At 51.8% G+C, this 25,371-nt stretch overlaps 9 protein-coding genes across 9 annotated transcripts; 3 read left to right on the forward strand and 6 right to left on the reverse strand.

Annotated features, from left to right (window-relative positions):
• Positions 1-225: 225 nt before the first annotated feature.
• Positions 226-2,391, reverse strand: SPBR_00304 (tRNA uridine 5-carboxymethylaminomethyl modification enzyme; the record flags this gene model as incomplete). Its single annotated transcript, XM_040758623.1, has 1 exon — positions 226-2,391. The coding sequence occupies one exon, from the start codon at positions 2,389-2,391 to the stop codon at positions 226-228; it is 2,166 nt and encodes a 721-aa protein (XP_040618683.1).
• A 1,545-nt stretch (positions 2,392-3,936) lies between these two features.
• Positions 3,937-5,916, reverse strand: SPBR_00357 (uncharacterized protein; the record flags this gene model as incomplete). The annotated part of the gene is made up of 2 exons (XM_040758676.1): positions 3,937-4,782; positions 4,915-5,916. The coding sequence occupies 2 exons, from the start codon at positions 5,914-5,916 to the stop codon at positions 3,937-3,939; spliced, it is 1,848 nt and encodes a 615-aa protein (XP_040618684.1).
• A 2,525-nt stretch (positions 5,917-8,441) lies between these two features.
• On the reverse strand, positions 8,442-10,857 carry SPBR_00242 (uncharacterized protein; the record flags this gene model as incomplete). Its single annotated transcript, XM_040758561.1, has 6 exons — positions 8,442-8,510; positions 8,593-8,704; positions 8,797-8,978; positions 9,191-9,373; positions 9,700-10,622; positions 10,746-10,857. The coding sequence occupies 6 exons, from the start codon at positions 10,855-10,857 to the stop codon at positions 8,442-8,444; spliced, it is 1,581 nt and encodes a 526-aa protein (XP_040618685.1).
• A 2,182-nt stretch (positions 10,858-13,039) lies between these two features.
• SPBR_00568 (proteophosphoglycan 5) lies at positions 13,040-14,518 on the reverse strand (the record flags this gene model as incomplete). Its single annotated transcript, XM_040758887.1, has 2 exons — positions 13,040-13,762; positions 13,790-14,518. 2 exons carry the CDS (start codon positions 14,516-14,518, stop codon positions 13,040-13,042), a joined length of 1,452 nt encoding a protein of 483 aa, XP_040618686.1.
• A 1,511-nt stretch (positions 14,519-16,029) lies between these two features.
• SPBR_09057 (ubiquitin ligase subunit) lies at positions 16,030-16,623 on the forward strand (the record flags this gene model as incomplete). Its single annotated transcript, XM_040767183.1, has 2 exons — positions 16,030-16,149; positions 16,525-16,623. 2 exons carry the CDS (start codon positions 16,030-16,032, stop codon positions 16,621-16,623), a joined length of 219 nt encoding a protein of 72 aa, XP_040618687.1.
• A 543-nt stretch (positions 16,624-17,166) lies between these two features.
• Positions 17,167-17,645, reverse strand: SPBR_01089 (signal peptidase protein complex subunit 1; the record flags this gene model as incomplete). Its single annotated transcript, XM_040759407.1, has 3 exons — positions 17,167-17,388; positions 17,463-17,522; positions 17,595-17,645. 3 exons carry the CDS (start codon positions 17,643-17,645, stop codon positions 17,167-17,169), a joined length of 333 nt encoding a protein of 110 aa, XP_040618688.1.
• Positions 17,646-20,469: 2,824 nt separating this feature from the next.
• SPBR_00356 (Mg2+ transporter protein) lies at positions 20,470-22,450 on the forward strand (the record flags this gene model as incomplete). Its single annotated transcript, XM_040758675.1, has 2 exons — positions 20,470-21,788; positions 21,865-22,450. 2 exons carry the CDS (start codon positions 20,470-20,472, stop codon positions 22,448-22,450), a joined length of 1,905 nt encoding a protein of 634 aa, XP_040618689.1.
• Positions 22,451-23,153: 703 nt separating this feature from the next.
• On the forward strand, positions 23,154-23,523 carry SPBR_01123 (mitochondrial import inner membrane translocase subunit tim8; the record flags this gene model as incomplete). The annotated part of the gene is made up of 2 exons (XM_040759441.1): positions 23,154-23,265; positions 23,354-23,523. The coding sequence occupies 2 exons, from the start codon at positions 23,154-23,156 to the stop codon at positions 23,521-23,523; spliced, it is 282 nt and encodes a 93-aa protein (XP_040618690.1).
• Positions 23,524-24,177: 654 nt separating this feature from the next.
• SPBR_00968 (large subunit ribosomal protein L23Ae) lies at positions 24,178-24,941 on the reverse strand (the record flags this gene model as incomplete). Its single annotated transcript, XM_040759287.1, has 3 exons — positions 24,178-24,558; positions 24,639-24,674; positions 24,855-24,941. The coding sequence occupies 3 exons, from the start codon at positions 24,939-24,941 to the stop codon at positions 24,178-24,180; spliced, it is 504 nt and encodes a 167-aa protein (XP_040618691.1).
• Between the last annotated feature and the right edge of the window lie 430 nt (positions 24,942-25,371).

The following is a 25,371-nucleotide window of genomic DNA, read 5'->3' on the forward strand; positions in this document are numbered from 1 at the left end:
TTAAAGGGAAACGGAGCAGGGGCGTCGTTTATTTTTGAATAGTATTTTGTGCATTTATGTATCATAGCTTCGTCATCTGGTCATTGGGAGTCTACAGAGAGTGGAAAAGAAACAAGGAATTCGACAAAAATGCTAACCGACACCAAACACCCAGATGCTCTTTATGCAATTGTCCATGTCGTCGTCGTAATCGCTTCGTACAGATCAAGTCGGGCCAACGTCTTCTCACGACAGATCGGCTGCGCGTGCCTCCGCATCCACAGTCGCCATGTCGCCGTCGGCCGACGCTAGAATAGCGTTCTCCTCCACGCTGACGGTTCTCTGCAGCCGGTTCACGTATCTGAGCAGCTTAACACATCCGGCTGGCGTCATACCCTCGAGCCGCCGCGCTTGGGCCAAGGTCTCGGGCCGCGTCTCCGTCAACGTCGCCCGCTCCACAATGCTGAGGCCCGTCACTTGTGCGTAATCCAGGTCCGTCGGCAGCTGCAGCGCCTCGTCCCGTGCCACGCGCGAGCGCTCCGCGAGCTGCGCCGCCTCGTAGGGCGCGTACTGCGCATGAATGGACACGCGGCGGCGCACGTGCGGCGCGAAATTGTCGAGGATACGCTCCCCGTTGGGCACAGCGCCGCGCGCCACAAGGTCGTCGACGCCCGCGACGCCCGTCACGCGCATCATGTCGAGGCCGTTGCGCATCTTGGTGTCCTCGCGCACATTGAAGCCCAGGCGCTGCCATGCGGGCGCGCTCAGGACGACGCCGCGCAGCAGGCTTGTCAGCTCGGCGGCCTGGTCGCGGTCCGCGCAGTAGCGGTCCCAGCGCCGGTCGCCGACCACGCCCCATGCGCGCGCCTTTTCCGTCAGCCGCTCGTCGGCGTTGTCGAAGCGCGCGCTGAGGCGGAACTCGGACCGCGCCGTGAACATGCGATACGGCTCCGACACGCCCTTGGTGATGAGATCGTCAATCATGATGCCAATGTAGCCGTCGGCGCGCGACAGCCGCACGGTTTCCAGGCCCTGCGCCGCACGGCCCGCGTTGATGCCTGCCACGATGCCCTGGCCGGCAGCCTCCTCATAGCCCGTGGTGCCGTTGATCTGGCCGGCCAGGAACAAGCCGTCAATGGCCTTGGTCTCGAGCGTGGCTTTGAGGCTGCGCGGGTCCACGTAGTCGTACTCGACGCCATAGCCGGGCTGCAGCATCGTCACGTTTTCGAGGCCTCGGATCGTGCGCAGCAGCTGCTCCTGCGCCTCTGCTGGCACCGTCATCGACAAGCCGTTCGGGTAGACAATGTCGTTGTCGAAGCCCTCGGGCTCCAGCCACACAATGTGGCGGTCCTTGTGGCCGAAGCGGATGACCTTGGACTCGAGCGATGGGCAGTAGCGCGGGCCCTTGACGGTCTCGCGAATGTGGATTGTCTTGTCGAGGTTGGCCCGCACGACGTCGTGTGTGGCCTCGTTGGTGTACGTGGCGTGGCACAACAGCTGGTCCCCGTCGACAGCCACACGGTCGTTGAGGTAGCTGAACGGCATGGGTGGCTCGTCTCCCGGCTGCTCCTCGAGGATGCCAAAATCGATGGACTTGCGGTCGAGCCGTGGCGGTGTGCCTGTCTTGAGACGGCCGAGCTGGAACCCGGCTTCTCGCAGTGAGCGGCTCAGCCCAAACGTGGCTGCCTCGCCCATGCGGCCCGAAGGGTAGGCCTCGAGGCCAATGTGAATCTCGCCGCCCAGAAAGGTTCCCGTGGTGATGATAACCGTGCTTGTGGGAAGCACCTCGCCCGACTCGAGACGTATGCCCGTGATGCGGCTGCGAGCCATTTCTGTGTTGCTCTTTTCGTCCGCCGCCGCGACCACAATGTCTGACACGCTGCCCTCCACAATCGACAGGTTCGGGTAGGATTCGAGCTCGGCGCGCATGTGTTTCTTGTACAGCGCTCGGTCAATCTGCGCTCGCGGGCCCCAGACGGCCGGCCCCTTGCGCCGATTCAGCACCCGGAACTGCACGCCAGCGCGGTCGATGATGCGGCCCGCCAGGCCATCCATCGCATCAACCTCCCTCAGAATGGTTCCCTTGCCAATACCGCCGAAACTCGGGTTGCACGAGCAGACGCCCAGGTTGTCCAGTTTCGGTGTGACCAGCGCGGTCCGCGCGCCCGTCCTTGCTGCTGCCGCGCATGCCTCAGCACCGGCATGACCACCACCGACTACCACGACATCGAACGGGGGTCGCGATCCGGAGGCCACGTCGGCAAAGCCGCGCCGGCGCAACCCTGGGGCGCGGGTCGTCCACCGCTGGCGTAGCAGCGCTGTTGGTCTATCGGGTCGGCATCGGTGGTCCAGGGGCGAGCAAATGCTCGAAAGGCCCTGCCGAAGGGGCAGGGAATGTCGCGCTGTCTTCATGTGTCGAGTTGATCAAGAAAAGCAACGTTCCAGGCAAAAGAGAGGCCGATTCGCGACCCTCGAGATTGGAGTATAGCTCTTGTCTGTTGCAGTCGACGTTTCTGCGGGCTCCAAGAAACAAATCGCGATAAGATAACGATGTCCCAGAAGCGATTTTTTTCCCACTGCGTTCTTCGCAGGCCCTGCGAGCTATCAAACCGCCCTATATGGTCACGTGATATTAAGCGCTTATAGGAACTAGACCGCTAGACTAACTGGCAAAATAGAGAGCCCTCTAGCAACAAAGCCAGATAGCAGGTCTATTCAATGCCAGTCGACACTTTGGAGTCAACAAGCGACGGCTCAAGCTGTAAACGCCGTTCAGATAATTTTGTTATGTTACCGCAAACAGGAACTATTAAGGTTGTTTCCAGTTTTGTATCGTGCGGGAGGCAGGAAAACATCGCCACGTCAATCACAGGAAGTTGTGTGGCGACCTTTCAAGGGCAGTAAAATTGTAGTTCAAAACAAAATATAAATTACGTCAAAAAGGCCTGCTTGATAGGTTGACTTACTGCCATCGTAGAATATGAGCCTGACCAGTCTAGCCATGCTTATACGAATTTTCTCTTGTTACAAGTGTTTGTCATTCCAGCTCCTGAACATTCTATGGTACAATATCACAATGACATGTGGCTCGGAATTTTATTATTTATTTTTTCAATTTTGTGGAACGATCTCGTGTACATGTAATTTGCAAATAACAAAGAAATCGGAAATTTAACAGGAAACAGAATATAAGAAAAAAGATAAAAGAACATAGAAGATAGAAACAGAAGAAAAGAAAAAGAAAAACAGAGGACAAAAAACGAAAGATAAAAAACGAAAACAGAAGATAGAAAATAGGAAATAGAAAATATGAAACATGAAATATAAAACAAAAAAGAATAGAAAATAAGAAAGAAATAAGGAACAAAGAGTAAAATCCAGTGTCAAAATTAAAAAGCAGATAATAGGCAGTAGAGAAATAAAACACCAACAAAAGATAGAAAACAGAAATTGAGAAACAAAAGGAGGGGGGAAACGAGAAACAAGAAACAAACAGGACGAATAATAAGTAGAAAACAAAACGAGCCATATATTCTGAGCGACTACAAGCTTTCTGTTCTTTCCTCTTTCTTTTATTTCTTTCTTTTTTTTCGTTCTTTTTTTATTGTGATCTTAGGGTTTCTTATAAGGTTGTGTCTTGGGGTAGTTGCTGTTTGCCAAGGCCGAGGTAGACAGGAGAGACACGCCAGGAAAGGAGCGCGGAGGCATGCGCAAACCATACAACCAGAAAAGTAAAGACACAGAGACAGAGGCAAAGACAAAATAAAATTGTCGTGACTCGTGACATGGTCTAGGTGGGTTGTGTATGGTGCGCACCCCCTCCTCTTACTGTTGCCATCCAGCGATCCGAAATAAAATGGAGCGTCGAGGATGAACGTGGCATTTTGTGTTGGTTGGCTGCTTTGCTGGCAAAGAACACGAAAATGCAAATATCAACAGTAAGAGGAGGGGGTGCAGCTAGACGCGGAATGGCACCACGGCACGGTTGCAGACGTCGCTGATCGTGTAGTACGACACGACACGATAGACGCTGAACACCCTCGGATCTGTCCGCTGGTCTTTCACGGGCTTGGATTCACGGGCCACTCGCCCACCGCCAACCAAGCGGACAACCTTGGTTGTGCGCTTGACCAAACCGCCGTGCTTGAGATTATCAGCCGAGGTCAAGCCGCAGACCAGGAGACTGGCAATTTCTTCGACGGGCGTGCGACACTTGGCGATGTCGTCTGCGCTGATGTGCAGAAATTCCGCAGCGTTGGCGTCGGTGACCTCGATGTGCTTGATCTCCCTGCTGGCCTGGCCTTTGATGGCCTCGCGATAGACCATGTCGCCGGCGCCGGCGCCTTTGCGGCTCACCGTCCACACATGGTTGTCAGTCCAGCGTTTGATGTGCTCGCCGTCTTTGAAGATGAAAACAGATCCACTGACGACATCGTCCATGGGCCGCTGCGTCGCAAAGTTGATCTTGCCTCCAATTGCCAGATCAACAATCGCCTCAGCAGCCAAGGGACACTGGACAAATGTCTTCTGAAGGCCCAAATTATTGTCTCCCGCTGTGGGCAGGAACTCGCTCGGAATCGAAACCGAGGACCATGTATCGTCGGTCCACTTATCCGCGTCCAAGTTCCAGTAATCCACAGCTGTTTGGAGGTACGACTTGGCCGGCGATGTAGCAGGACCAGAAACATCAACAGCGTCGGTGTGGTTGCCAATAGTGCTACCTAAAGTGCTCTGGGAAGTGTTGACTAAAGTGCTCTGGGAAGTGTTGACTAAAGTGCTCTGGGAAGTGGTGATCGGGACACTCTGGGAAGTGATGTTTGGGGTCTGGGAAGTGGTGACTAAAGTGTTCTGGGAAGTGTTGACAAGAGTGGCATTGGGAGAGGTGCCAGAGGCAGGCTGCATCGCTTGGCTTCTTATAAAAATAATGAAACAAACCCAGCCGACTGCCCGATCATTCTCGTACTTTGATACTGTACGGCTCTCAGTGTATAATCTAGAGTACTGCATGACGGTCAAACCACCTGCGATACTAGGCAACTCCGTCGTGCGCTCCGGCGGAGCAACATTGGGCTCGTATTTGTACCACATAAGGTTTCTCAAGCGTAGCCCACAGGCGACGAATTCCGTTTCAAAGCCATAGGGGTTGCTAAGCAGGTCAGGGAAGTCCCAGAGGTCACCATTCCTGTAGTAGTGGACAGCATTAAGACGGCAGGTGTAGTCAAGGATCTTGCGCTCTACAGTGCTGGGATCCAATGCGATACCTCCCATAGAAGTCAGAGCATTGGCATCATGGAAATCGGATCCCATGCAATTTAAACCAGACACTTCCGTCTGCATAACTGACGATGAAGGCTGCGTCAGTAGGCGAGGGTCTATCCTTGCCGCAGGGAGCTCGGGGCTCATGAGCGGTGGGGGCAAAGTGGCGTATGCAGGCTGCTCTTGGTCAATAAGCGCCGTAGAGAATGATGGTAGCATAGAGTCTTGACGGATCCCACGGTACTCAAGGTCCACGTGCTGCCATTGTGAAGTGTCCAGCTCGTTGCCTAAAAATAGCTCAAGCTCCTCGGGATCCATAGTCTGTGGAAAATCCATGGTGGGCGCAGAGTCTGTGAGTAGTGCGGGATCTGTCAAGTCCACAGCCGGCCCAAGGTCCATAAACCCCGACAAGTCTGAGAGTGGCTCAGGGTTTGTAGATTCCATAAGGCTCTCAAGGACCATGGGTTCCTCAAAGCCTGCGGATTCCATGGGGTCAGAAAATAGACCAAGGTTGTCCCAAGCGTACTCAGCAATTGGCGAGCTTGACTGAGGCCAACCTTGGTCTATTGTGCTCGAAGGGTTTTGAGGTGTCTCAAGGATCGCCGACTCCATAGGAACCTCTGGCAGTGCCTCAGTCGAAGACGTGTCGTAATAGGCGTCGAAATCGAAAAAACTGTCCATTTTGGAGAGCAGCCCAAAGAAACTGGAGAGTGCGATTTGGTTGTCGATGTGGTGTTGTGCTTTGTGTGTGGGTTGCAGGTGGTAGAAGCTTGGAGTTGGATGTTGAGAGTCGTAGAATCAAATAAAGCTGGTAGAATAGGGTGCGGGTGAAGACACTTGGAGAAGAAAATGTAAAAAAATAAGAAAAAAAAGCAGTGGGATAGAGGTGAGGCAGAGCTCGGGTTAAATACACGAAAGAAGATGTTCTTATTCACGATGCAACAGAGGAAAGAAGTGTCCGTGTGTAAGGAGGCATAATCACCTTCACTCAGCAACAGAACTGCATGTTGGCGAAGGCTACACAGAGATATCATGTTAACGTCTACGTTTGGCATCATACCGGTGTCGGACTACTAAAGAGTGTTCTCTTACACATGCCACTAGCAAAAATATCAGTCACGATGCTGTATGACAGCATCATGGTTTCGATAAAGCTGACTGAGGGAGGCGTGGACTACGTCCGTTTCTTATTGCAGGTACTGGGGGAAAGGTACAAGGAGATGGATGAAGGTACGACGGTAGACGCTCTTGTTGGGCACGGCGCACGGTGGTAACTACTTCAGATACTTCGTTCACACGGAGCTGTGACTTCTGTTATGGCACAGAATATTGCCAATGACTCTTTAGAACGATACCATCAGAAACAGCAGGTTGGTGAAGAGAGTGACAACTTTTGTACTGGAACTCGCAGTCCTTGGAGTATCGAGCTCTGTGTCTTACCAAAGGCGGCAATGAAAGACAATTGTATATGCCATGATTTATTTTGCACCAATACATACAACATATTTGGAATGTTACGGTGAACGGTTTCTCAAGTTTCATGAGATCCCAAAGCGACGCAAAGGAAACCAAACCTGACCAGACCAGATTTATTGCTCCGGACTTTGCCACAAAATGGTCGTTAAATTGAGCACGACCGTGGTCAAACTGTCAGAAACACCTTTCCCACGATGTATTCAGGGTACTTGAACAAAAACGGCCTAGGCATCGTTCATTGGCCTTCGGCAATTGTGTTGATGGTTGGCGAATTAAAGAATGTTAGCCATGAGAATAAGGGGCGGTTAAGTGCGGGGTTCTGATTGGCTGGATGGGCACAACTTACAAACACACTTCCCAAATGGGACTAGCGTTGTTTGTACTGATCCAAAATATTGTGTACGAAAGTCGACCTGCAGCAGCCAAAAAGGGGCATGATACGGGTACGAATTGAAAGCCTGGATTTTTCTCTACAAGATAGGCCTATTATGAATGCAAGTCTTTGGAAACTAATGTTCTGGGGTGCGTTGTTCGAGCAATGAGGTACGAAACGGATCTTGTCTCTGGCCTAATCTCCAGCAACTTTGTTTTGATCGTGATTGCAAATGGTTGGCTGTGTGCATGACGAACGCACAACTAAGCTTCTCTGTCTGTTGGGGGCGCAGAGATGAATACTGTCCCCAGCGTTTCCGGTAGCCTTGGCCGTATCAGGAGCCCGATATGGCCTAGTCATCGATCACCTGTCCATAAAAAACCACGGTTGCTTTATTATGCCCGTCAGTGAGTCGACATTGTACTTCATGCCTGGTGCCACAATGGGTACCGGCAGTACATTGCGGAAGATGTCAAACATTTTCTCGTCTTCTCCCATCGTAGTCGACACAGAATGGCCATGATCGTTTTCCGTAAAAGCAGGGACCAAAACACCACACTCCCAGTTGCGGCATGTTATTTTTGTTTTTCCTGTCGTCCGATCCTTGACAACACGGCCCCTTTGTGAACATGTTAGAAGATTTCCGTGGGGAGAACGTAGGGAGAGGGTATTGGTGTATGGCGGGGAATGAAGGGGTACAAAAAAGAAACCGCTCTCGGATCTCGAGACGGTGTATCGCCCACGACTCACCATGCGCTCTCGGACATGTTTGCACTGCCCACATAGGCCCATCCACGCGGGCCCGGGCGAGCCGCATCGCTTGCCTCACTCTCTTGCGAGTTACATCCCAAGCGTACAAACAGAAGCTTGGTGTGCATCAACACACCCGTGCGGACGTTCTGTACGTCGCGAAGGATCGCCTTTGGGAAGGAGGGGGCTTCCCACCATTTTTTCTGAAAGCAGATCGTACCTGCGCCCTGGGAAACAGAGAAACAAACCAAAGCGTCAACAAATTAATGCCCTGGAAACTGCAACTTGTCGGTTCTGAGAAGGCAGAACCAGACATGGACTCACATTCTTGCCCCCGATGCTGCTTCCCACTGTCTCGTCCGACGGAAAGTACAATCGTAGGCAGTTTTGTGGGCTGTTGGGGTTAACAGGCGCAGCCGCCGGTGCAGCAAAGCTTTTTCCTTTTCCACCACGAGGTCTTCTCATCCTTGCATCAAGTTCCTTTAAACCGGAATCGCCTAGGTACCTTTATGTTAACATTTACGTCCTGTTGTTTATGTTTATTTTGTTGAAATTTGACATTGAAATGAAATTCGAAGGCGCGGCAGTGGTGAATGACAGCGACTGCCTACTTACCTTGGCAGGCAAAGTACAATGCGTTGAGCAAGTCGTCAGACACGGAGCCAACAGAGGAGCACTGCCAGCATAAAAAGGTCAGTATGGCCATAGGTAAACAATCATGAAAAGCTCTGAAAAACGAAAAAGAGATCTGAACTGACAATATAATCGACCTGAATGGGATCTGTTGATGCCCATCCCATGGCCTTGACAGCCCGACCCAGACCACTGTAGCCTGTGCGTTTCCACGACTCGTCCATGTGAGAGCCAGATCTGATTTCAGTCAGTAAATACAGAGGCTATGTATAACAAACAAACAAATCAAAACCAAAATGGAACCGAAATTAAAATATAAAAAAACGTACATGGAGTGCACAAAGGCATATCGGACAGTCTCCGAAAAGTCGTAACTGTGAAGGCTCTGCACCATCGCCGCATCCACACCCTGGGCTGTAAGGAAGTAGGATAAATCCTCCATAAACGGCGTGCCTGTACCTTCCGCCGATCTGCCTTTTGGCAACTTTGGCAGGTCAATAAGAAATACCATCTGCATGGCTTATGTCAGTTTGTGTAATTGTGATTTGCAAAGAAAGAGCGATCCGATGTCAAAACGCCAGGAAAGAGCGAAACAAGGTCAAATTGCCCCAGATTGTAACAGCGCCGTTAACGTTCCGAGGGAATCCCGTAGGGAGGGGTTCAGTCTTGGGGTCTCTCTGTCCTAACTCTGTCTTTCCGATTTGACAGAAAAAAAGCACTCACGTTCTCAAGAGTCCCCGACTCTCCCCAGTCATAAGGGACAAGGTTGCCCGTAGGCACCGCAATACGTAGGTGGCCTGGGAACTTGAGGAGCTGCAGCTTCGAGTGCATATGGCCCATCGTCTGCACGCGTGGAAAGCAGAAGCGGATGTTACTTCCTTGCGAGTTTGCCTTCATTTGCTCTTTCTGTTCGTCGAAAAAAAATTAGTTAGAACAGCACTTTGTGCTTCTTCCCACGTCACGATGAAAACAAGCAGACGAGAGCTAGGAGTCCACCAAATACTTTTGCAAGTATTATTCTCAAGTACACTGTGCCCGAATGTCCAGACAGACGCCTCACAATGTCTCTCGAGCTAGCATGAGGGAGAGGGTGTCTTTACAAAACACGTACCCTCGCCTCCGCACCCGAGGTATCACTTTGAAGCCGCTACTGAAGCGCCGGGGGCGATGAAATATGGTGCTGACAACAAGGTTCTGGCACACCGGAGCTGACTGTAAAAAGTAGAACGCACCTGAATATCGTCAGCGGCATATGCAATCAGCATGACGCGTGTCCGTCGCGTGTCCAGTCTCGACATCATCCAATCTTCGTCCCACTGGAAGGAGCTGAGTACAGCCAATTCCAGAGCGTCCTTTTGCCAAACTTCTTCGATCGTGACGTCGTCACCGCGCCGCGGCTGACCGCGCACCCAGGTTTTCTTCACTACACCTCTGGCGTAAGGAAGGTGGGGTGATGACGGTGCAGAGACAACTGCACCCGAAGGGCCAGCCAGCTGACCTTTGAAACTTTCGCGAGAATGTGACGTTGCTGTGCTCTTTCTGCTTTCGCTTTCCTCCAAATCGATCTTGCGTCGTCTGGGAACGGGATATAAATCGGGTTGCTGAATTTCTTTTCTTCGGTCGTCGCTTCCTTTTGTGCCTTCTTTGCTGTCGCCCTTTGCGTTCTCGGTTTCGTCGTCATCGTCATCATCGATGACAATAATGTCATCTTCTGCCTTTCTCTTTTTGGGCGACCGTTGCAATTTCCACGTTTGGGCTACATGGCCTTCCTTCTTCAAAAGACGTTGAGTATTGTCTTTGCTTGCCTCTGCCCCCGTTGCGATATCATTTTGAGATTGCTGTGCATCCAGAGCTTTTTGTCGGCGTGCCAAGCGCTCTGCCTCCATGGCTTTTCGATCGAGATTGAGCAGCGACATGGCAGGTACAGTCACTGACGCAGCAGCATCGATCGGACCAGCAGGTGCATCCGTCGCAGTTGGCCCATCTGGTTTCGTGAGGCCCGCAGCAATGTTTGGTGATGCATCACTGTTCTCTGGCCTGGGTGGCGGCGGCGATAGCGACGCGGTGGACGCGGTGGATGCTGTAGTGGCATTGGATAGAGACCTCACGTGGACACGTGATTTGGCGCCAGAGTCGCTATTGGCACCTGTGTCATCTGGTTATGTCAGCCAAAAGTCAACCTCGCACCTCGTTTTCCTTGCTAACATCTGCTCCCAGATCTTTTCGCCCTTGGTTTTCCTTCTGTTTCATCGAGATATAGCGTCACGGGTATACTCACCGCTTGTTCCGGGTGCTCCGTCAGTATCGCCCATGGAAAGGGCCAAAGCGCGTCTCAAGGCCTCGTCCTCGTCTTCGTCCCCGTTGAGCTGGCGCAAGGCCAGCTCGTCCATGTTATATAAAGACGGGAAAATAAAGAAGAAGAGAAGAGGATAGGAGATGTGCGCCGATACAAATTTATATGCCTTGAACGCGTGTCAAGGTTCACGGATTAGAGTTTGAAGTTAAATATCTCGAAGCAGTCAATTGCAAAGTTAGCATGTTGATACAGCATGAACAGCTGTGATCACAACTTTAATGAAGACGCCGTCAGAACATTAAAATCAATATGGGAAATAAACAAGGGGTGGTGAGAGTAAACATCGGAGGGAAAAACACACACGAAGCAAGTAGCAGTGACTGCAAGGTCTCTAGGAGGGAGGCGCCAAATGGTCACTTACTGCGTCTCTAGAGATGCCGTTTCTGTTCGGGTTTGAAGGCGCGGCAATGTATTTTTTACTTCCGTTTGTTTGTAAGGGTTCGGTACATTGTGAGCCGAAGATTCATAACTAGGTTCCATCAACTCCGTTTGTTCCTGACTTGAAGATGCTGTTGACGTCCTTGAAAATCGATCACGTGACGATTAGTCACCCTCTGCCGAAACTGCGCATGTACTTGTTTACTCAAACGGCCACATTTTACGTCAGGGCTAGCAAAAACACATGGGATTACGATGGTAGCTTACAAGGTCATGTTTATGGTAAATGGGCGGCTCCTTTGCATATGATTTAACTATCTAGAAAATGATAGGCGCATGTCTTTTAGAGATTGCTTTGTCGCCTAGGTGAAGACAAATTCCAAACTGCATCCACCACCCGAGGAATTTTTATTTTTTATTTTAGGATTTTTTTTTGTTTTCGTTCAATATTCAGTGTGTGATGTGTTGTTGTGCCTTTCCATGGTGTGCACTGCCCCATGAACCACCTTGCCCCGAAAGGCATCGATGTGATCCCGCACTGCTTCGTTCTTTCTCCTCCTGATTCTCCAAGCGAAAAACGGGATTCTGTCAGGAAATCACCGTTATCCTAGATTTGAAGTCGAAGTCGAAGTCGATATCGAAGTCGATGTGATGTGCTCAGCATATGGTGATAGAATGAGAGCGAAAGATTAGAGCAAAGTCTCCTTCTCGGATTCTCCTTCCCGGTGCGAAGGCCAATTGGATTGATGAGTTGTGCATCAAGGTGTAAAGCAAAAGCACGGAGGAAGAAAAAAAACCTATCGCTGGGTGACTGTCACATGGACCAAAACGCCTCAAAGCTGCCTGAATCCTTCATAAGCAAGGCGCTGTCCCTTTGACATATGCAAAGAGCAGAAAAACAAACCTGACAAACTCCGGATGCAGTTTTGCGCCTGGGCCTCGGGTCCTAAAAGATGACAAATAAACCACAATCCGCCACACTCCCCCATATCCTTCCTAGAACCCTTGACCTGTCCTGTCTGAGCCACATAACAGACGATGAACGAAGACCCAATTCCATGCCAGTAAGTGTTTCAACTGCCTCGGTCCCAAACTGCGTCACGTACATTAAAACAAACAATGTGAAATAAAACAAAGAGGACAAAACAATGAAGAAAATAACAGTGACAAAGGAAATTGAGAATAGAACATGCTGGCAAGCTCATGTCCATGTGGAATAGAGCGAAACGGAGGTCAAACCGTGCCGTCTCTCCCGTCACCGGTTCCCATTTGATCATGTGCCGTCTACCGTCAACTGTGACGTAAAGACATCCGTTGAAGTCCAAGCCAAGCAGGCACCATGGCTGTCTAGGAGCAGAAGAACAGACAGACGGTATATCAAGCGGTGAAAGACAGCTATGAATGATAACAGATGACAATGAAAAAACAATTGACAAAAAAAAGGAAACGTGAAAATAGAGAAGTTAGGGCATGAAATATGAAATAGGGCCAAAAAGTCATGAAATAAAAGAAAACATAAGGAGACATCTCGAATGCACGGCAACGGAAAGTAAACAAACGCCGCTCGCAATGTAAAATTGAGAACCGTCGAAAGAGATCCCTGTTCCCGCCAATGTAATAAAGGACATATCCTCAAGCAATGACAAAAAGACATAAAAAAGGAAATGAATACCGGAAAAAAAGCCAAAAACGTATAAACAGCTAGCGGCAGCGTAAAATAATTGTGCTGCTAGATAGGATCAAAGTCCGGCCAAACGAGAGTCACAAATGAGCGCCGTTTTGACAAGATTATTTGATCTTTCGCTCATGAGCGAGTCGGAACCAGAGAGATCAGATAGCTAAGATTGGCGGTAGATACCAGGCGACGGGGCCCCGCCAAAAGGTGAATCCAGCTTAAGGATCTGGCGAAGGCTGTCCTCCATGGCCGCAATATGAGAAGAGCCACCACCATTGCCGCCGTTTGGCCGGCTCGGGGTCGCCTGAGGCCGACCATTGGGGTAGCCTTGATGGTTAGGCGTCCCATTCGCAGACGATGTAGAGTACATGTTCTGGTACGGCGAGCCGTTGTACATCGGTGGCTGTTGAGCGCCTCCAGGTTGGCCGGGATACCGAGTAGGGGTGGTGGGAGCAGACGCCGTGGGGTGTACGGGGGGCGACGGCGCAGAAGCACCCGTCTTTGAGAAAAGAAATCTCTTCAGGGCCTCGCTGCGGTCATCAACACTGGCCGCAGGGAGTTGTTGGTTGTAGGGCACACCAGCAAGCGGAGAGGGTGCAGTTCCAGCTGCAAGGTCTCTAAAACCTCCCGGAGTCCCTGGGCCAGAGGTGCCATTGCTCTCCGCTGGACGGGCGGCGCGAATGCGATCCTGAAACGGCGTGGAAAAAGCCGGACCCATGGGCTGACCAGGCGTCCCGTCAAGTTCAGCAGCGGATATCCCCGAACTCGAATTGCGTAAGGTCGGGCCTGGCCGGCGCGTCGACTGCTGCTGCTGCTGCTGCTGCTGCTGCTGTGCAAGATCGCGAGGGAAGGTGTTGCTGTTTGAATTGTCGGCCATTGCTTGCGACTGGAAAGGCGGGGAGAAAGGACCTACAGGGGCCCCGTAGATGTTTGCCGAGCTCGCCCGCCTGTTTCGTTCCTTTTCAGCCCGATCAGCCCGGAACAGGATGTCGAGAGGGGACTCGTCCCGAGCATGTGGGATGCCAGCACCGCTAGTCGGTAAAAGAGGATTCCGGCGAGCTGCTGAGGGTGCGTCGGCTGCATTAGTCGCAGTGGCAGACGGCAGTTCGGTGTCCGACGCGGGAGGCGATGGCTGCTGGCTCAAACCGCTCAAAGGACGAGCACTAGGTGTTCCCGGAGAGTCTGCCTTTGTGAAGAAGCTGGGCAGCGGCAGGGACGAGGGAGCAGGCGAGGCATGGAATGTTGCACCGGCAAAAGCTGCGACGGAACCAGCGGCTCCTGCAGGCTTTGGACCAACCGTGTGAGGAGGCGTGCGTCGACCGGGCTTGGCCGAGGGAGAATTTGGGTTGTTGTTCTGCTGGTTCCTGTTGCTGCGGTTGCCCGCCTTGCCAGAGGCAGCCTGTGAGGCTGGTGCTGGGCTTTTCGAAGAGACGGCATTCTTTTGCGTCTTTTGGGGTGTCGATGGCCCCGGGCCGTTATTGTTCTTCTTCTTATCGTGGGCGAAGTCCGGCTGGAAGGTAGGATCTGCCTTAGCCACGTCGTTTTCGGAAGCGTAGTTCTTGCGGTTAGGCCGACGGCTGCCAGCGCCAGGTTTGCGGCGGTTAGGCGTCTGCTTCACCTCTGTTGGTAGAGGGTCCGGCATCAGAGGCAGTTGTGGGTGTTGTAAACTTTGAGGTAGAAAACTGGTCTAGGCTCGATCGAAAGGAAAGGTAATATGTTTGGCCGCTGATGGGCTGTTGTAATACTTGAAAAGATAACACGCTGCTAGGTGACATGGAGTCTATAGGAGACAGTCGAAAAGGATCCGGTTCAGTATGAACTAGAGACACAAGACCTTGCGTCGGAGCCGCCGGAGAGGTGATAACCCAGGGCGTTGAAGGACAGCTTAAGGCTAGGTCTGCGCAATTAGAGGCAGGGATGATAAGGCTACTATCGTGGGCTGTGGAAGCAGATTGTTGTCGCTATGAAAAAGCCCGAGGAAAGACCTGGCTCTTGTCGCTAGATATACATGATTTAGCCACGCGGTCCAGCATCATGTCAATTGGACGCAGGGCATCAAATAGAGAACGGACATACCGTGATAGACGGAGAGACGGCGGACGAAGGAAAGGTGCCGGCGGTGTGCGTCAAAGAGGGCCCGCGGTTGAAGGAGTGACGATGTTTATTGATATGTCGGAAGAAGGGGAAATGTGAGTCGTCAAATGAACGTTCAAAAGGAGGAAAGAGCAAACGAGTAAGGGAGGCGGCGGGAACGAGCTCACAGCGCGCAATACTAACGGAATGCCACGACGCAGCGCTACAAGGCGGATTGGGAAGGCACGGAATTTGTTTGTTGCCGTGGAGTCACAAAGGCGCGGTGGCGGGGCATCCTGTGCTGGAAGGAGTGCGCGAAAGTCGCTATTTGTTATTGCAACATAGAGAGGCAATGTTCAGTTGAGCTAGGTTGACCTGGCCAATGAAGCAAGAGCGGCCACCTACCACACCGCCAGGGAGCCGCCTAACGACCAGCACATGGCCAGGCCCAGGACAACTTATGGGTGGCAAGGCCCAGACTTAGAGCACCAATCATGGGCGCCTTCAGCTTGACATGGCCCCCACCTCTTCCTAGCCAGACCGCCTTTATTCACCTGGGGCAATTCGATAACACTGACGACGTATCGTGCGGGGCTGGCCTTGCTTGCCTTGCTTGCCTTGCGAACCTTGAGAATTCGGCGGCCTTGTCAACCACACACGATCCATCCATCCCAACATATTTTTTGACTCTCGCATGCCGACGGGCGCCAATACGCTCCTTATCCCAAATATCCAAGGTACTCCGATCTTCTTGCTACGTCTGATCCGCCAACCGATCCGATTTATACGCAGGCGCCTTTTGAGTATCATCAGAAGAACTTTGGCGACTTGGTAAGCCACTTTCAATGGAGGACGCGCAACGCGAGGACGACGGCCGTACCGCAGCTTGGCGAAAGCTTGGAACAACTTCCTATTGCTTTCGCTCCGGGCGGGAATGCATCGTCGTCCCCGAGCAACTTGCTTTTGTCCACCGTTTCCCCACCTCACAGCTCCTTGATGGCACGGAGGCTAACTTTCGAGAACGCAGATCGACCGACATCCATCATTCCGACCATCTGCACCCCTACCACAGTACACACAATGGCCGACGTGGACATGGCTGACGCGCCGCCGTCAGGTGCCGTCGTGAAGAAGAAGACCGGCGCTGCCGGCGAGCCTGGCAAGACCCTCGATGATAAGAAGCGCTTCGAGGTGAAGAAGGTATGTGGAGCTGCCGGATGGCCATAGATCCAAATTTAGATGGCCCTACGAGTACTGACTATTGTTTCCTTCTCTGCAGTGGAATGCCGTTGCTCTGTGGGCGTGGGACATCGTCGTCGACAACTGCGCCATCTGCAGAAATCACATCATGGATTTGTGCAAGTATTTTCATATATGGGTTTCTTTCTGTGCTCGTCTTGCCGACTGTAACTGCCTACTAACTGCGTATCTCTCCCTCTGATCAGGCATAGAATGTCAAGCGAACCAGTCATCGGCGACCAGTGAGGAGTGCACCGTCGCCTGGGGTATTTGCAACGTACGTCTCATCCTCACCCGAAGTACATTCTCAGAGCCTATGCTAACTGCTTTTAAAAGCACGCATTCCACTTCCATTGCATCTCCCGCTGGCTCAAGGCCCGCCAAGTGTGTCCTCTCGACAACCGAGACTGGGAGTTCCAGAAGTACGGCCGTTAATGAAACGACCAGCACGCGATGCTTCACCTTCCAAAGCCTCGCCCGAGCCGGGCAGCAGACTGACAGGTGTGGGTCGAACTATTCGGATGACGTGTGCTCTCACCTTTTATGGACTGTCCAATGGTGGAAGATGATAGATGAACCGGACAAAAGAGCATCAGCAGCCTTCGTGGCATATATGGAGTGCACTCCTACTCCATGATGCCAAAGCTCATTCAGAATGGCCTTGGTGGAATGACTATCCACCATTGCACGGAACTATGGAATAGATGAAGTGAAGACCCGTCGTCCCGATCCCGCCAGAGAGGAGCGGGCGCATTATCGAACGATGGAATAGTGGTTTATAACTTTGCTAAGCATGTATTCTTCTCCTTTTTTTATAAAAAAACAATCCTTTTTTTGTTTCGCAACATGTATGTCCCATTCTGCAGAGCTCCAATATGTTGCGATCATGAACGCCACGCTTTTTGCCCGGGCCAGGACATACCCGCTGTTCTGCCGTCATGCACTCATTTACACTTCCCTCCGATCGCATTGTTGTGCTCAACGAAGTGCCTTCTCATCGACAACGATGGACTGCGGTATGCTTATGTTCTGGTTGTTGCTGCTTCCGCCTCCGCCGACCGGAAGCCACTTGACGGGGTGCTTGTTGAAGAAGGGCCAAGGCGGAATGATGGCGACGAATGACAGGACGGTGCCACCAAGCGCAATGTAGACTGCAAGCTTAATATCCTGCAGGACGTAGCCGACAACAAAGGTGATGGCCTGCGACAGGGACGTGCAAGTTAGCAAAACGCCAGGGGAGGGTGGCCAGGTCGGGAAAGATTGGGGACACGTACACCGACAGCGCAGAGAAGGACAGTTGCCAGGGTATCGCAGAGTCTCTGGCCCTCGAAGTCCTACGTCTAAGTTAGCATGTAGTTCGCGCGCTTGCCTGATATCGGTGTCTGGGACGATATCTGATGACGTACAATCTGCCCTTCGGCGAAGTCGCGAACTCGGTCGAGCAGCTGGTCGGCCATGACGTCGTCTCTGTAGCAGAATTTCGGGAGGAATGTGCTGTCGTGTGTCTGTTTTGTTCCGATAAGGCTCAGGCAACAGAGTGCGGCTACCTTTCTGCAGTCGCGATGGTCGTCGTCGTTGGCGTAGCTTCGTGCAGCGTGGAGCAAAGCATTGGAACGCGCGACAGCCCAAGCACAAAAGCCCTGGTGGACGCTCATTGTGGCTACTGACAGCCAGTCGCCAACGTGGCTTCACGCCTGTATCTACGGGTCCTCTTCGGCCGTACTTATGAGATAGGGTACCTAGGGGTACATTCACCGGACCCACTGAATTGACTAGCCCAGACTCACTTCATTGTGCGGCTCACGCCAAGACCAGATGTTCCGGATGTCGGTATTTCGTATGTACGCAAAAGATGCTGGGCATGGACCAACACAATGTCCGCTTGCCCATACAAAATGCGTGATAAACGAGATGGAAAATGGGCAACCTCCTACGATCCGTCTATGGTCGACGTTGATTGGGAGAAATCGATGAGTTTCTGCAGGCTTTTTATATGCCGCGCTGTAGCAGCAGCCACATTTCATCACACCTCATGCTGAATATCACTACTTGCTCTGTACTACAGTATTTTGGGAAGTCTTTTACATGCAGGTCGCATCTGCCGTCCCGAGCTCAGGCCGCGGTCGCTCCGAAAGAAAGTGGCAAATGTGATGGCAAACAGCGATGAGGAAAAAAGACTATGTGCGAAATAGAGGTGCGAAAAAAGACATCTGGAAAAGGACTTTTGGAAAAGGACATCTGGAAAAAAGAGATCTGGAAAAAAGAGATCGGGAAAAAGAAGATCTGGACATAGAAATCAGAAACAATGAGACGCGGTAACACCACGTGTTTGAAAATGCGATGACGGAAAATGAGACGAGCAAAAAGTACGAAGGAAAGAGCGTTTGACGATACGAACGAAGATGGAAAACGGCAAACAGCCAGAGAGTCAGGGACGTCGACTCAGCTTGCGCCTCGCACCCTCTTTGTGGATTGGCGTGTCGCTCGCGAATAAAACGCTGTTCCTCTGGCACACGCTTCTCACCCTTACTAAATGCCACTCAATCTGGCCCGGCCCACAGTCATCGGTGTGGTCTGGCGCAGCGTAATCAGTAGACAAGCTGCTGTGTCAGTCTCCTAGAACTGGGCCATCTGTCATGCAAGGACAGAGTAGGGTGGGAACGATGGACGAAGACCAGAGTACTACTTTGTGGTGGCTTGCGCCGTTCAAGACACAAAGCTCATGACCGCTTCAAGTCTTGGAGAGAAAGAGTCAGAAGGTTGAGCAGCTTTCTAAAGAGGGAAAGACGAGGAGAGGAGGGGCCGACAACACGGCGTAGGATACCCTTTGCCGGCAAGGCTTGTGGATAGGACTCAAACGAGAGCCCGTCCAGGCGATTCTGGCCGTAAGATACTCATTGGCCAGTGACAAGAGCTGCTCATCCGAAAGAGGAGAACATGTTTTGCAGGTGGCTCTAGGCCAAGGAGTGGCCGGTGCTGTAATTATCTAGGAAAATCTTGAGCGCCTGTGCTGACAGGGCTCACCCCTACAGACAATGCCCTGTAATACCCCGTCGACGCCCCCAAAAACCAGGATAGCGCCGTTTGGCCACCCTCTATTTCGTACCACCGTCACAAGTAAATTTTTCGCCGCCAGAAGGAAAGGGAAAAACAAGAATTTTCATTGCGGTCTAACCCACCCACTTTCTCGCTGTCACAACGATCCTATCTTCTTCTCTCCAAATATCAACAATTTTGCTCCCTTTTCCTTTAACTTGAACAAACGCAACCACTTTTTCTCCTTCTGTCAATACTGAATTGTCAAGCCATTTGATTCTCTAGAGTTCCCTTTATCTTCAAGGGAAACCCTTTCACATGATATATACCTCCGATTTCCAATCTTGAACCACCTCCCTTTATCTCACATCCCATTTGTCGATTTCGATCCGCAACACTGCGCATCACTCTCACAACAACAACAGCAACTACTATTATTACAACTACAACACAGTCGATTGACGTCTCTGATCGTTGACTTCGGAACCTCTACACCGGCTACTTGTAGCTTTCAATCTCGCAAACCATCCCTCCTGGCTACCTTACTGCAGCCGATTTTCCCCGTCAACCCTTCGGCAATTACCTCATCAGCTTCCGCTACCCTTGAATCGTATCTGCTTTCGTTGTACGATCTGCTTCTACTTTCGACACTTTCTCCGTTTTTGTCTCCGGACGAAACAACACCTCCGTCACTCGAAATCCCATCAGTCGTCAAGTTGGCGGGACCCAGCGCAGCTCGCCTCACCCTCTCCCGTTCGCTCCTCGGCCCCAAGTTTTGGGTCTACAGCGGAGTGAACAAGAAGCCTCCATAACTTGTCCGACCGACAAACCCGACATACGGATTGCGTGGCTTCCGAACTTTTTTTCATCATCGTGCGTTGCTCTCTGTTCTGACTCCCTGTGTAGCTGCATATTGCACTCGCCGGACAGGAAAGAATAGGGGACAAACAACGCTACCCGGTTTCTTTGCGGCCCAAAGCCGCACGCCGCTGTCCGCCGGCGCCGTACACTTTCCGTGAATGGCTTCCCCCGAGTGAAATTGAGCGCTCTATTGTGGAGTAGTAGAAGAGCAGAGTCCATTAGCCAAGAGCACGTCGACCAGACCCAGTCCCAGACCAGCAAGCTAGCCCGCCCGTCAAGCGAAATCGAAGTCGCAAACAACCCTGTCACGGACCATCGCCCGCCATCTCGTTCGGACCCGAGATACAAATAGCAACCCGGCTCAGTATACCGCCAGCAGCAACGATGTCTGACCACGAGGAGAATGTTTCCGACACCGGGTACGACACCCCAGTCCCGGAGCTCGACGACCACCGCAACCGGCAGCCAACTGTCCACCGCAATAGCCGGCCCCGACGGGGCACCTTTGATTCGCTCTATGGAAGCCAGATGGACCAACAACTCCAGTCTGGTACCCGCGTCCGCGACTTCGAGGAGGCTGTGGTGGATGACGACATTGCCGAGGACGACCACGAGAAGCGCTCCGCGTCGCCTCCCAACTCGGTCAAGGCCTTTGCCGAGGCACGCCGTCGTGAGCGTGACGTATCCTTCACTGGAAACAGACCTGAGAGAGAGGGCGAGCATGAGAGCACAGCTGCCCACGGTGGCATCAACCGCACCAGTTCGATTGCCAGTCGTCGCAGTCGCCGCAGCCTTCGGAGCCGCCCTCACACGATCCTTGTGGATGATGATGCTGCCAGCCTCTCCTCCAACAACTCAGCTGAAGAAGATGTGTGCTTCCCTGTCTCTGATGGGCATCACGATGATAACCTGCATATCGACTTTGACTATCTCGAGACGTTCATGCGGATCGAGAGAGAAGAGCGTGAAATCGCCGAGGAAGAGCGCCGTGCCAAGGAGCGCATATTTCCTGATCTCCGTCCCCAGGTGACCAACGAGACCGTCGCGCAGTCGCCCATGGTCACTGCGGAAGGCGACTTCATCGGTGCGCCGTCGGATTTCTCCGGTGTTCAGGATGAGAAGGCGACCGGAAAGCTGGCGCTCGCCAACGAGGACAAGGAGAAGGAGAAGCTGAAAAGCGACGCCGCCAGCACCCATCGCACCCACGCTGGTCATCCAGTTGATCCCAACCGCTACAGCTTCTTCTCGTCGGCTTGGGAGTCGACGATCCATTCGGCCGACTTTTCTGGCCTTGTCCTTCCGGACGAAGATGTCCGCGGTCTGTTCTCGTTCCCCAAGGGCGAGACGGACGGTGTCTGGTGGCTGAACCTGAACAGCCCCACTGAAGAAGAAGCCCGCGCCATCTGCCGCGCGTTTGGTGTCCATCCGCTGACGGTGGAAGACATCACCCAACAGGAGACGCGCGAAAAAATTGAGCTTTTCCCCTCCTACTATTTTGCCTGCTTCCGGTCCTTCAATGTCGTTGTGGAGGAGGACGGCGAGATCGAATACGAACCGTTCCACACGTACGTGATCGTGTTCCGCGAAGGCACCCTGAGTTTCAGCTTCGCACCAAACTCGCACGCCTCCAAGGTCAGAACGCGCATTTCTCTCCTTAAGGACTATGTCGCACTGAGCAGCGACTGGATCTGCTACGCTCTCATGTAAGCTGCGACGCGACTTTTCCCCCTCTTCGTGTGCACTTTGTAGTGTGACAGTTACTAACCTTTTGACTTCCAGCGACGACATTGTGGATTCTTTCGCTCCCGTCATCCACAACACAGAGCTGCAAACTGAGAATCTTGAGGACGAAGTTTTCGTTGCACGGTCCGACGACATGCACCGCTTTCTCCGCAAGATTGGCAACACACGGAAGAACGTCATGGGCCTCATGCGTCTCCTAGGCGGCAAGGCCGACGTGCTCCGTGGTTTCACGAAGCGGTGCAACGAGAACTACAAGGTGACTCCCCGCATGGACATTGGCCTGTACTTGGGTGACATTCAGGATCACGTTGTGACCATGATGAACAACCTGGGCCACTGCGAGAAGATGCTGTCGCGCACGCACAGCAATTACCTCGCCCAGCTCTCCATCGACAGCATCTCGCAAGGCACAAACACGAACCGTGTGCTCAGCAAGATCACCTTCATTGCGTCCATCATTGTTCCCCTAAACGTCATCACGGGTCTCTTTGGTATGAACGTCAAGGTTCCTTTCATCGTCTCGGATTATGACGACCTTGGCGCTTTCTTTACCATTGTGGGTGTTATGATTACCTTTTGTATTCTCGCCCTCATTGTTGCCAGACGGATGCGGTACATCTAATTCCCGTGCCCTGTACTCAGGGGGCGACTCGCATCATTCGCTGCGAATCCTTGTGCCGCTCGTTCGATACGACTCTGTTTGCTCTCTCCGTTTTGTCGTTAAGTTATGTTCTGTCTTTGATTTGAGTTGTTTTTTGGAGCGCCTTTTGCAAAATGTTCTTGCAAAGTGCTCATGCCTGTCTGATTCTACGGATCTTACTTTTTTTTTTGGATATCATACAAGACAGGGTTTGCTTAAGTAGGTGCTTTGTAATACAGCGCCTCTTTTATGTTGTTTTTTCTTACGTTGATATCTTTCGTCTGATTTTTCGACGTTTATATCTTATAGATGGCCGTGATAAAGGAGTTGTAGAAGGAGGTGGTACATTTTACTATAATAAAAAAAATATCAAAATCAAAATACCATCTGAGGCCTTGTTGCATTTAATGTGGACGATATATTTGACCTGTTCTTTGGTTACAAGTTGAAACCTGCATCACGTGGTGATAGCGTCCTTATTTAGTGAGGTTCTGTGGTGATTAGATAAGAAATCTGGGGAATTCGTCGATTTTTTCCCTCCAACAGTTTGACTGCCACAGCATCACCAAATGCCGATTGCCCACGACGACCACCGCTTGTAAAATAGCCTAATCCAGCGACGTGGTCTACGATAAGACGAGTTTTGAATCTCAAATCAAACGAAACCGGAAGACACGCACACAAAATGAGCGCAACCAGCCTTGACGCCTCGGCCATCAACAACCTCTCCGACAAGGAGAAGGAGGAGCTGCGCCAGTTTGTTAACACCCAGACGCAGCGCACACGGGTGCAGGCTCGTACGTTTTACTTTGTTTAACCCTAGGCTGTATCGGCACGTTTTCTGTTCTCTGTATTCCGGTCTTCTTGCTAACTAGTCGCTGTCAGAAACCCACAATCTTACCGAGCTGTGTTGGAAGAAGTGCGTCACGAGCCCTGTCAAGAGCAACACGCTGGACAAGGCCGAGGAGGGCTGCATGAGCAACTGCGTCGAACGGTTTCTGGACCTGAACATCCTGACGGCGAAGCTGCTGTCTAACATGCAGCAGCAGCATTAAGGCTTGGAGCAACAAGTAGGGCGGGGGCAAGGGGGAAACATGGTTCACTCGAATGAGCACACTCGAATGAGCAGCGAGCACATGGCTGAGGCACGCACTGCGATGGCTGAAGAATATATCAGACTCAGCTTCACGTTACATATTACGGAGGAGAACGGGCTGGCAATGACGAAGAGTATACGATATGGTAGGAAATCACGGCATATACCATTAGACATCAGTTTAGCGCAGGAGAGGATACTACTATTATATGGGCAACGCGTCACATTATCTGCGAGCATCCTCAAATTACAACAAAAATGAGAATAATTCAACTCCACATACAAAAACCAGTCAAGCAACCTCTTGAGACGCAAGTCAAAATTGCGCCTTCACATAGAGGCACCTCGTTAAGTTGCACCAGTCACATAATACCAAAAGTATTCGTCGAAAAACAACGGCAGCATTTCCTTACGAAACAAATAAATCATAAAGTGTCATAGATAGTAAGAGGAAGGTGCTGATTGAGTTTCCATATTTTTCGATTTTTATGTAGATTTGAATTCTTTTTTGGTCCATCTAAGGGCGGACTCCATGTCATCCCATTCATTTCCCATTTTTGAAACCCACGCAGCAAAAAATCACAAACACCACCTCCCAAGCATTCTTCAACGCTTAGACGAGGGCCAGCTTGGTGGCGGCAATGTCGAGAGCATCGACATTGGGGGTAAGGCGGGCGTAGGCCTTCTTGGTGCCGTCGGGGCGGATCAGCGTGTTGATCTTGACGGTGTCAATGTCGTACAGCTTCTTCAGGGCCTGCTTGATCTGGGCCTTGTTGGCCTTGACGTCGACGATGAAGACGAGCGTGTTGTTCTCCTCAATCTTCTTCATGGCGCTCTCGGTGTTGAGCGGGTGCACAATGACCTTGTGCTCGTCCAGGCGGACGGCATGGGGGATGGACTTGCGCGGGTACTTGGGAGCACGCGACAGCTGCAGGGTCTTTGGGCGGTGGAAGCTGGTCGTGTAGCGGACCTTCTGCTTCTTGTGGGCGCTGGCCTGGAGAAGGGGGGAAACGGGTCAGTACGCAGTTGTATTGATGATATTAATAACACAAGGTTGACGCGGAGCAAACTTACACCCTTGAGGGCAGCCTTAGCAGCGGCGGTAGCCTTCTGGGACGCTATACACAAAGCCGAGAATCAGCAATCGCTCTTTTGATGAGAACTCGCAAAATCTGCTGCTGCTGTGGGTTGTCGCTGTTGGATTGTAATAGTGGATGGGGAAGCAGGAGGGGTTGTGGGAAGACCGGGAGTCGACGTCGACAAGAGATGTCACTCGATCTTGTGTTCCACCGTCATCTCGATCTCCACCCTGCCCTCCTGCTCTGCTCCCATCCTCATTCTCTTTCCAGCCTCGCCGATGGCCGTCTCTCCCAACATCTCGTTCGCATCCTTTCACAACGTATTCCCCTCTCCTCAGTGTCACGCAGGGAGAAGGGCAAGTCGCTGTTGCAAGTTTGGAAAAGAGTCTCCAGTCGGAAAGACACCAGCTCATCGACGAGGAGAAATTCGAGAAGGCCGTAGTCGAACGAACGCCGTATTGCAGAGCTTTCCTTTGGAGTTCTTTCGTTTTGTTCACATTGTTGTGGGGTGAAGAGGCAGACGGGGATTCAATCACAAAGCGACCAGCGCTTTGCAATCAAATTGCCTCTTCATGGTGCCAGATATATACCTTTGCCCTTGGTCTGAGTCTTCGGTGCCATCTCGAATGATTTTGAGGGTTTGTCGTACAGTGAAAGGCCGAGTTACGTTTCTTGTCGAGATGTGAAGCAGGTGAAAAAGCCAAATCCCAAATTGTAGAAAACTTTGG

This window comes from Sporothrix brasiliensis (genome assembly GCF_000820605.1).
Source record: "Sporothrix brasiliensis 5110 chromosome Unknown Cont19, whole genome shotgun sequence".
Taxonomy (NCBI): Eukaryota; Fungi; Ascomycota; class Sordariomycetes; order Ophiostomatales; family Ophiostomataceae; genus Sporothrix; species Sporothrix brasiliensis.